Source organism: Chinchilla lanigera, unplaced genomic scaffold, assembly GCF_000276665.1.
Source record: "Chinchilla lanigera isolate Chin_1 unplaced genomic scaffold, ChiLan1.0 scaffold00088, whole genome shotgun sequence".
In the NCBI taxonomy this organism is placed as follows: Eukaryota; Metazoa; Chordata; class Mammalia; order Rodentia; family Chinchillidae; genus Chinchilla; species Chinchilla lanigera.
Genome location: NW_004955489.1, coordinates 147,839 through 158,961, shown reverse-complemented (window position 1 = coordinate 158,961; position 11,123 = coordinate 147,839). Strand labels below are relative to the sequence as shown.

Below are 11,123 nucleotides of genomic sequence, written 5' to 3'. Positions count from 1 at the left end.
CCCCTGCTGCTGCAGGTGTCGGTGCAGAGGGAGCTCCTGGGCGCGGGCGCAGGCGCGGGCGCCCACCGGCTGGTGCGCTTCGCGGCGCAGGGAGCGCGGGCGCGGGCCGAGCCCCAGCTGGAGTTGCACACGCTGGACCTGCAGGACTACGGGTGGGTGCGGCGGACGCCCCGACGGACCTGGCCTTCTAAGGGTCAAACATTTTACTGAAAGTATTTTCGCATTTTTTTTTCTTTGAGACAGGGTCTCACTATTCAGGTCAGGCTGGCCTTGAGCTCACTTTGTAGCCCAGGCTGGTCTCAAACTCGAAACGATCCTCCTGCCTCAGCCTCCAGAGTGCTGGGATTACAGGCGTGTGCCACCACTCCCGGCTCGCATATTTTTTTATATCGTCACTGATTGTGATATTGTAGTTCTCTGTTTTCACTTTACCCTTCATGATTAAGTCTTTTAAAATATTAGCTTTCTCTGTAACTAACGCTGAAATCTTTTTTTCCCCATGGGACTAGTTACGAGGGGGTGGGCAAAAAAGGGGCTGCACCTCTGGGTTCCATGGGTTCCTCATGTGTGGATTCAACCGACCAACCAACCAAAGTTCAAAAATATTTGAAAAAAAACCCCTCACCTTACTGAATATGTGGCGATGTTTTTCTCATAATCATTGCTGAAACAATACTGTGCAGCAACTATTTTCGTAGCATTTACTTTGCTCTAACTAACCAAGAGATGATGTAAAGTATATGGGGGTAGGCATGGTGGTGCATGCCTGTAAGCATGGCTACTCAGGATCACAAGTTCAAGCCCAGCCTGGGCAGTTTAGTTGACACAGAGAGAGATTGCTTCAAAATAAAAATAATGGGCTGGGGAATTAGCTCAGTGGCACAAGTGCCTGCCTGGCAAGTGCCAGGTCCTGAGTTTGATTCCTGGTACCAAAATAAATAAATAAATAAATAAATAAAAGCGGGTTGAGGTGAGTGCACAGGTGGGAACCTCTGGCAGGAGTGCTGCAGCAGGCTGTTGGTATCATTGAAAGCCTTGAAAGGTTTGCCATCACTGGCTTAGTGTGAAGGCTTGGGGTTCAATCCCCAGTATTGAGAAAAAAATCTATGGGATGATGTCTGCAGGTTATATGTGAGCACTGCACCATTTTACACAAAGGATTGAGCGTCCATAAATTTTGGCTTGGGGCTCTGGGATTCCATCCCCGTGGATGCCTGGTACTCTGGATGGCTGTGTGCTGGCCAGGGCCAGGCCTTAGGAACCAGACAGGATGGGCTGCACACAGCTTTGCCTTCCTGGGCACCTGTGGGTCTTGGCATCTGCAAGTACAGGCAAGCTGGCGTTGGTACCTCTTCACGGTCCATCTGTGCTGCACCCAGTTCCACATCTGGCACAGTGGGAGGCGGTTCATCAGCAGTAGCTGGCTCTGTACTCTAGAGCTAATCATTTATCTCTACCACAAATGCCCAGCGCTTTAACACACTGGGAGGTGGACTGTCTCCTTCCCAGATGCCCGCTACGCTGGGCCCTGGGCCTCCCTGACCCCAGCCCCCTGCTGACCGGCCGCCTTCTCTCGCCCTGCAGAGCTCAAGGCGCCTGTGACCTCACGGCAGTGGAGCCCGGGGGCGCGCGCTGCTGCCGCCGCGAGACGTTCCTGGACCTGCAGGGGGCGCAGTGGGCAGAGAACTGGGTCCTGGAGCCTCCCGGCCTTCTAGTCTACGAGTGTGTGGGCAGCTGCCTGCAGCCCCCGGAGCCCCTGAGCTTCAAGTGGCCGTTTCTGGGGCCACGGCAGTGCATTGCCTCTGAGACAGCTGCACTGCCCATGATCATCAGCGTCAAGGAGGGAGGCAGGACACGCTCCCGGGTGGTCAGCCTGCCCAACATGAGGGTGCAAAAGTGCAGCTGCGCCTGGGAGGGGGCGCCTGTGCCCAGGGTGCTTGAGCCATAGGCGTCCTGTACAGCTGCTGACCTCTGACCAGACAAGGGCACAGAGCAGGTCTTAATGTAGATCTTGTTTGTTTGTTTGTTTTGTTTTTGAGACAGGTGCTTGCTGTATACATAGCTCAGGCTGGCTTGAACTTGCAGCCTGCCTGGCTCAGCCTTTTGAGTGCTGGGGTTACAGATGTGTGCCACCGTGCCCAGATTTAATATAGGTCTGAATTTACACTTAGCAAGTTACCCTTCTCCCAAGTTAGTGCCCCTGTATTACCTTGGCCCTGTGTTCTTCTGTTTCCCGTCCTTGTTGTCTCCCACCCACCCTAAGCACTTACATTTCCTATCTTGCAGCTCTGATGTTTAGCTGCAGGAGGAACTCTTGGCTACTTAGCGGAGGATCTGGCTGAGCGATGGACAAATTCTCATGCATGCTGAGGTTACCCCACTGTTCTAGAGAACTTGTCACCAGAGACCGTGGGCACTTTGGTGCTGCTTTTTATGTTTAGTGAGAACAAGTGAATGTAGATGATTGGAAGAGGCAAAATAAAAGTGATGTTTTACTCTGTTTCTGTACTTAATTTCTGGAACTTGTTACATAGAAAATTGCGATATAGCACTCATCTAGCATGTGCAAGGCCCTAGGTTCCATCCCTAGCCCCCTCCCCCCAACACATTTGGAAGCTGTCACACCTGGCAATTTCCCGCGATTTGCCTTTCCTACTCAGCTGGGTTTCCTTATACCTGACTCTGGAGAAAGCTGTACCTCAAGTTCATGGACTCTGTTTCTTACCCAGAGGGTAATTAATACCAACTGAACGGTGGAATGAAAAAACTGAGCAAAAAAGTTATCTAAGGATAGTTAGAATTTGAGGACACAGCAAGAACATTTATGAGGGAGGGGAAAGGATGCGGTATGTGGTTGCTTAGAACGGGACAGGAATCACCTGAGGAATCTCCCAGCTACTTAGTGATGCATCTGTGGCTCTGGAAGGCTTGCAGTCTCCCAGGTAGTCACAGGCAATCAGGAACAGGGATGGGTCTGCTCACACCATGGCGAGTCTCATTTTAGAAACCTAGGAGATGGGCTTTGCTTCAAAACGTAAAATTTGTTTAGTAGCATGGGAAGACTGTGCGGTGGACAGAATGCTCTTCTTAAAGACACCCATATCTCGACCCTTAGAACCTGTGACATGGCAAGAGGAATTTGCAAACGTAATAAAGACTACCAATATTAACGGGAGTTCTGTGGATTGTCTGGGTGCCCACTCCAGCCACATGAGCCCTCAAAGCAGAAAACTTTCTCTGCCTAAGGTAGGAGAAGAGGCAGAAGGGAGGTCAAGGCTGGGCACCGTGGCACACCCTGTAACTCCAGCACTTTGGGAAGCTATGGTAAGGAGCCTGGGCAATTTAGAGAGCCCCTTGTCAAAATAAAGTAGTAATGATGATAATAATAATAAAGAGCCCGTGATGTAGCTTGCCTTTGGGTCTGATCACCAGTACAAAGAACAGACAATTAAATCCCCCAAACCAAATCACAGCAAAATCTTACTCTGAGCATTTCAGCAACTTTTATTATATATTTACTTAATTGTACTAAATGTAGTTCATTTGTATGGCTTTTTTGGGTGTGAGATGGTTAAAAGTCCAAAGCTAAAAGTTTTTTTCTTTTGCTTATGCAGTTATTTTGATCTGTTTGATCTATGTGTGGAACAATGTTTTCCACAACAAACTAGAGTTTTATTTTGCTGAGTTGTTTTAACAAAACAAATTAGAATAGGGTGTGTTTTACTACCTGGGCATGGTGGCACGCCTGTGATCCCAACACTTGGGAGGCTGAGGTAGGATGGCTACAAGCTTGAGACCAGCCAGGGTTATATAGTGAGTTCAAGGACAGCCTGAACCACATAGTGACTCTCAAAAACAACAAACCAACCAACCACAACCATGTATTTTACTGTGTAGGAAAAAGAAGCATGGATAGTTATTCTCCAAAAACCTAATCTTGGTTCTCCTTAGGTGGTGGATTAGAGACAATGTCAATGGCCTGGGTGTGGCCTCAGTGGTATAACACCACAAAAGAAATGGGCCCTGAAGTCAGTAAGGTCCTGTAAAGAGAATGAAATGGAATTATCTACCATTAAAGTGGATAATAAAAGTATGTATACGCTGGGAGTGCCCCTTGGTGATTGATAGAGGGTCTGCCTAACAAATAGAAGGAAGGCCTGGATCCAGTCCCCAGCACCACACACACACATACACACACAAAGAAAGAAGAGAAAATTTAGGTACAAGTGAACCTTAAACTTAGGAGATGAAAAAAATAGATCTCAGGGTACCACAAAAAATAATGGTTTTTTTTTCAGTACAGGTAATGGAACCTAGGAGTGCTTTGGTCTACACTGTCACAGGCTCTGCTACTGAGCTACACCCAGCTCCGGAGCCAACCTCTGGTCAGTGGCTCCCAAGTTCAGGCTTTATAGAGCGGGTGCCACCACCGCCCCTCCTCTGTGCTGTCTCTCACACTGACCAGGAGGAAGCCAGCATGCTGTCACCAACACAGCCTTCCTGCCTCAGGCTCTGGGAGTCCTCCTTCACCTCTGCTCCTGGAAGCTAAGGCAGGAGCCACCCAGGCATCTGGCAAAGGGTGGGTATCAAGGGCTGGACACACCTTTACCTTGGGCGCAGCCCCCTGTATCACAGGCAGGGCTGAGGGTCCCCACAGTGGAGCGGGGAAGGCTGTGGGTGCCATGGGCCATGGGGCCTTTGGTGGACTAGCAGTTCTGACCTCGCTCCCAGAACAGGCAGCACGAGGAAGTAGGCTGTGAACGGGAGCTGGGCCCATGGTCCCCACACAAAAATGCCTCTACAAGGAGGTGGCCAAGCGAAGGAGGCCCATGCCCTTCCCCGCTCCAGTGTGGGGACCCTTGACCCGGCCTGTGATACAGGGGGCTGCGCCCAAGGTAAAGATGTGTCCAGCCCTTGATACCCACGCTTTGTTAGATGCCTGGGTGCCTCCTGCCTTAGCTTCCAGGAGGCAAGCATGGGTTCAGCAGTGTTCAACTCTAGCTCCACTCCAGAGGTCCAACCTCCTTTGGTGGCCCCTCCAGTGACTCCCTAAGTTCCCCCTTCCTTTCCCAAAGGCTCCATCAGAATCCTGGTTTCCAAGGCTAAGTGGGGTGGTCAGGTTTCTGGCTTCAGAGCCTATGGGTGGCTGCAGTGTAGCCACAGGGCTCATAAAGCTCCTACCAGACAGCTAAGCTATAGAATCAGCCTGGGTGTCCATCTAAGCATGAAAACATAGACCATGCTGGGGGCAGTGGTGCACACCTGTGATCTCAGCACTCAGGAGGATCGCTATGAGTTTGAGGCCAGCCTGGGCTACATAGTGAGACCCTGCCTCAGAAAAAAAAAACAGTAGGATATATGGTACATACACATAATGGGATATTAGCCACAAAGCCGAATGAAATATTTTACTTTTTTATTTTCAAATTTTATTTATTTTTAAATTTTTGCTGAATGAAATCGTCATTGGTAGCAAAATGAGTGAGAGTGGGACAACACTACACTAAGTGAAATAAAGCAGACACAGAAAGACAAGTGTCACATGCTCTCACAGAGAAGTTGAAAAACAGCCAATCTAAATGTAGAAGAGATTACCAGTGGCTAGGAAGTGGGGAGATGGATGGAGGGAGGCTGGCTTTGATTAGCACATGCTGGATGCATGTGGGGGACCATCACACTGAAACATCAATATGCATAATCAGTACCCTTTGATCAGGCCAAGGGGCCAGGACGCAGCCCAGTGACAGACACTTGCCCAGCGCATGAGGCTCTGGGGGTGACGCCTTGCATCACCAATGAACTGAACAACAAAACATGTCCAAAATCACTGGACTCTAGACACTTCACTTTATTTATTTATTTTTATTCTTTTTCAAAGATATAAGAATGAAAACATATTAACAAACACACAGACATAAATAAAACAACATAAAAACAAAGCAATACAGAATTTCAGACAAAGTGATAGGAAGTTAACAATGGTTGTTGTATTACATATTGTTATCTTCAAATTGGTTACTCAGATAAACAAATATAGGCCTGTAAGATTGATCAAACAATTACACATTAACTGTTCCTTTCAATAAAGCAACAGAAGTTAGTAGTACAATTATCTTAACTATCTTGTGTACAAAATATAAATATACATTTTTTTTCCTCCTTTCCTTTTTTTTCTTTTTCCTCATCCCAGTTATTCTATTCTTTTGAGCAGTTTTTTCCCTTTCACAGTACTATTGTACCTTTGAGATTTTATTTGCTCTTTCAGGTTCTTACACTAGGGAAACAATATGGTGTTTACACATGTGGGTCCAATTTATTTCACTTATGATAATGGTCTCTAGTTGCATCCATTTACCTATAAAAGCCTGAGTTTATCTTTCTTTATAGCTTTCTTATCTATTCTTCAGTTGATGGGCATTTGGGTTGTTTCCAACATTTAGCTATTACAAATTTAGCTATTACCCTGCTATAAACATGGGTGCACATATATCATTGTGGTATGATTTTTTTAGTTCTGGAAAAATACCCAGGAGGGGAATAGCGGGGTTGAATGGGACCTCTAATCCTAGTTTACTGAGGAATCTCCAGACTGATTTCCACAGTGGTTGCACCAGTCTACACTCCCACCAGTGGTGGAGAAGGGTTCCTTTTTCCCCCACAACCCCTCCAACATTTGTTATTGGTTGAGTCCTTGATGATAGCTATTCTTTCTGGGGTGAGATGAAATCCCTCAGTGCTGTTTTAATTTGCATTTCTTAAATGACTAATGATGTTGAACATTTTACTGTGTGTTTATTTGCCATTTGTACTTTATCTGAGAAGTGTGTATTCATCTCAGATGCCCGTTTTTGGATTGGGTCTTTGAATTGGGGGGGGATGATTCTTTACATGTTCTAGATAGAAGTCCTTTATCTGAGGGGCAGTCAGTTAACATTTTTTCCCAATTTGTGGGTTTTCTTTTTACTCTGCTGGTTATTTCTTTAGATGTGCAAAAACTTTTTAATAAGATGAGATCCCACCCCCCAAAAAAAGATGAGATCCCAGTTGTTGATTCTTAGAAACGTCACTTTTAGAAACTCAACCTAAGGCAATAATCAAAGAGTCGGGCAAAGGTCTCATCATAGTAATGTGAATGCTAACTTTAAAAACTGATGTGTGGGACAGAAGGTTTTGTGCTTTAGTCACAGCTGCATTCTCAGAACCTGGCTCAACCAATAAGCCTAATATTAATCTTTGGAAAACAGTTAAGTTAATATGGGTACATCCAAATAATGAAATGACAGTCATTAAAATCTTTTAAATGTTTGGTGACATCAGGAAATGCTTATGTCTACTATACCCACATTTTTTATTTCAAGAAGTGAGAAAAGTATATGTATAGAAAATACTAGTGTAACATCCTTGTAAAGGGAACAATATAAGAGGAAGAGATAACAGTCATAAATATATAAACAACAAATACCAGTGCATCCAACTATATAAAACAAATATTAACAGGCATGAAAAATCAAATAAGCAGTAATAGAACTGTAGTAGGGTGCTCAATACCTCACTGTCACAAAAAGACAGATCAACCAGATAACAAGAAAATTTTAGAACTGAACCAAACTTTTGAAAAAATGGACTTAGTAGATGTCTATAGAGTGTTCCACTCCACAATATCAGAATACATATGCTTCTCAGCTGCACATGGGACGTTCTCCAAAAGAGACCACATACTAGCTCATAGAACATGCTTAAGTAAATGCAAAGGAACTGAAATTATCCCATGCATATTATCAAACCATAGTGCAATAAAATTGGAAATCAATGACAAAAGAAATCACAAGTGCTAGAGTCCAGCTCCGACCGAGGGAACAGGGAGAGGGGAGAGGGAATGAACTGAAGAAAGAAGGGGTTGGGAGGACTGGTGAAGGTAACCAGCGGTTTTGTTTATTGAGCAAAGCACTTAAGTACAGATTTGTCAGGCAGGCAGCCAAACCCTTGCCTTAGATTCAACCCCAAGGTTCCTGCTTCTGTAACAATCCTTGCTTAGGGACATAATGACCTGTTCAGGACCACTGATTCCACTGATGGGCCCATTGCTCTCCCACAAATTGGCCTGTTACTTTCTGCTCCTACAAGGAAGTCATGCCCCTTGTGTTGCCATGGGGAGTTCTGTGTTGTCCTCGCTCAGCTCGGGCAAGGTCAACACACAAGAACTTCATAAACACATGGAAATTAAACAGCACCTTCCTGAACAACCAATGGGTCACAGAAGAAATTAAAGAAGAAATCACACAGTTCCTACCATAAAATGATAATGACAATATGATGTACCAGAATTTATGGGACACAATGAAAGCAGTCCTAAGAGGGAAATTTATAGCAGTGAACACCCATATCAGGAAAACAGTAAGCACGAATAAACAACTTAATGGCCAGGCAGCATAAGTGCCTGCCTGGCAAGTGCAAGGTCCTGAGTTCGATTCCTGCTACCAAAAAAACCCCACAAAAGAACAAAAAACAAAAAAAAACCCGCAACTTAATGGTGAACCTCAAACTTCTGGAGAAAGAAGAACAGACTAAGCCCAAAGCTCATACAAAGGAGGAAATTATAAAGATCAGAACAGAAATTAATGTATTCGAGACTAAAAAAAAATACAAAGACTCTATGAATTGAAGAGTTGGTTCTTTGGAAGATTAAATAAAATCGATAAACCCATAGTCAACCTTATGAAAAAAAGAAAGTAGAGACTCAAATCCACACAGGAAGGAAAAGGGTGAAATCACAATGGACCCTGCAGAAATCTAGAAGATTATCTATATCTACGTCTAATAAGGTGGAAAGCTGGATGTGGTGGTGCACACCTGGGATCCCAGCACTTGGGAGGCTGAGAGGCAGAAGGATCATTTCCAGTTCGAGACCAGCCTGGGCTACAAAGTGAGCTTAAGACCAGCCTGAACTGTATAGCGAGACCCAGTTTCAAAAAAAAAAAAAAAAGGGAAAATGTAGAAGAAATGGACAGCTTCTTAGATATACAGGAATTACCAAAGCTGAATAAAAAGATACAAAAATCCTAAGTAAACAAATATTAATGAAACTAAAGATGTAATTACAAATGTACCAACAAAGAAAAGCCCTGGCCCTGACAGATTCACTGCTGAATTCTACAAGAAATTAGAGAAGACCTAACACCACTACTTCTCAAACTCTTTAATGAAATTGAAAGGGAAGCACTACTCCCAAATTCATTCCAGGAAGCAAGCATTACCCTGTGTGTTGCTTGGGGGTTACTGTGCAAGGTGAACAATACAGGACACATATTTTATATGATTATTTATGATAGTCACCCAGAGAATGATATACAAAAGTGTAGGAAATCTGTCCACACACCAAGACCAAGGAATCTAGCCGAGGGCCTGGGTCCCACAAAAATGTTCTACATGAGTCTAGCTGAATACCTAGAGCTCATAACAGTGCCTCCCACAAATCCAACTGGAGGCAGAGAGCCCACAATAACATCTCATGGAGGCCTGTTTTATGGATCTGTGCTGGGAAGGCCCAAAGGTCTGGTGCAATCTAGGAAGTCTGTGCCAGCAGGCTGAGGGATCCGCACTGGAGCCAGGAAGCAAAGCACAAAGTAAGAACAGAGCTCCACTGAAAAGTACCACAGCCGTCCTCAGCAACAGTGAGGTTCTGAGCTCCTCTGATGATCAAGATGGCCGAGTTCCCATCAGGGAAGTCAATGCACCAAGCTTCTCCAGGGGACCGGTAGTGCATCATCTTCCACTCTGGAGCCAGGAAGTGATGCTCCAAGTGAGAACCAGAGCTCCCCCAAATTGAACCAAAACCATTCTCAGTGCCAGCGAGGTCCCAAGCTCCTTGGAGGTGAAAACAGCCAACTTAATCAGGAAAGCCAGCATGACAAGCTCCTCCAAATCAACCAACAGCTCCTTACAGTTTCCACCAGCTCCAACAGCCTTTCTCCGCTCCCAATAGCCTTTTCTCCTTCTCCAGTTCTGCCTCTTATGCTGCTGGCAACAGTCCCCAGGTGGGCCTCCCACACCCAGCACCACACTTACACAGTTCAGCTGGGGGTTATAAGTTGACCACCAGTTATCAATCCACTACACCCTGATACCAAAACCAGTGAAGGACCCAACTACGAAAGAGAATTACAAGCCAATCTCCCTAATGAATAGATGCAAAAATCCTCAATAAGATACTACCAATCAGAAAGCAGATACTCATCAAGAAGATTATACACCATACCTAAGTGGGATTCTTCCCAGGGATGCAGGAATGGGTCAACATACATAAATCAATAAATGTAATACATCATGTCAGCGGGGCCAGGGACAAAAATCATATGATCATCTCAACAGATGCAGGAAAAGCGTTGTTTTTTTTTTTTTTTTCCCATACCAGTAATGGAACTCACGACCTTGTGCTTGCCAGGCAGGCGCTGTGCTGCTGAGCTAAATCCCCAGCTCCCCAGAAAAAGCTTTTGACGAAGGCCAGTATCCATTCATGATAAAAACCCCACAGAAAATTGGAAAAATGTCTCTATCTCAATCTGATAAAAGCCATCTATGACAAACCAACAGCCAACATCATGCTAAGTGGACAAAAACTGAAAGCTTTCTCTTTAAAATCAGGAACAAGACAAGGATGTCCACTGTCTCCACTCTTACTCAACATAATCCTGGAAACTTTAGCCAGAGCAATTAGACAAGGGAAAGAAATAAAAGGAATAATGATAGGAAAGAAAGAAGTTAAATTATCATTATTTGCAGATGACATGATACTCTACATAGAAGACCCCAAAACTCCACTAAACACTACTAGATTTAATAAACAAATTCAGTAGCATAGCTGGATACAAAGTCAACACACAAAAATCAATAATCTTCCTGTACGTGAACTCACTGAGAGAGAAATTAGGGAAACAACACCTTTCACAATAGCATCCAAAAAAATGAAATATGTAGGAATCAATCTAACAAAGGATGTAAAAGACATCTACATTGAAAACTATAGTACAAGCTGGGCATGGTGGCTCACACCTGTAATCCCAGCATTCAGGAGGCTGAGGCAGGAGGATCGTTGCAAGTCTGAGACCAGCCTGGGCTACAAAGTG

At 44.9% G+C, this 11,123-nt stretch overlaps 1 protein-coding gene across 1 annotated transcript in view; it reads left to right on the top strand.

Moving 5' to 3' along the window:
• The window catches only part of LOC102019399 (left-right determination factor 1-like), a gene marked incomplete in the record, with an annotated part of 4,171 nt that extends 1,669 nt beyond the window's left edge, over positions 1–2,502 (top strand). Inside the window, 2 exon segments of the mRNA XM_013504465.1 lie at positions 1–152; positions 1,585–2,502. Coding sequence (XP_013359919.1) covers positions 1–152; positions 1,585–1,948 — 516 coding nt within the window.
• Positions 2,503–11,123: the final 8,621 nt, after the last annotated feature.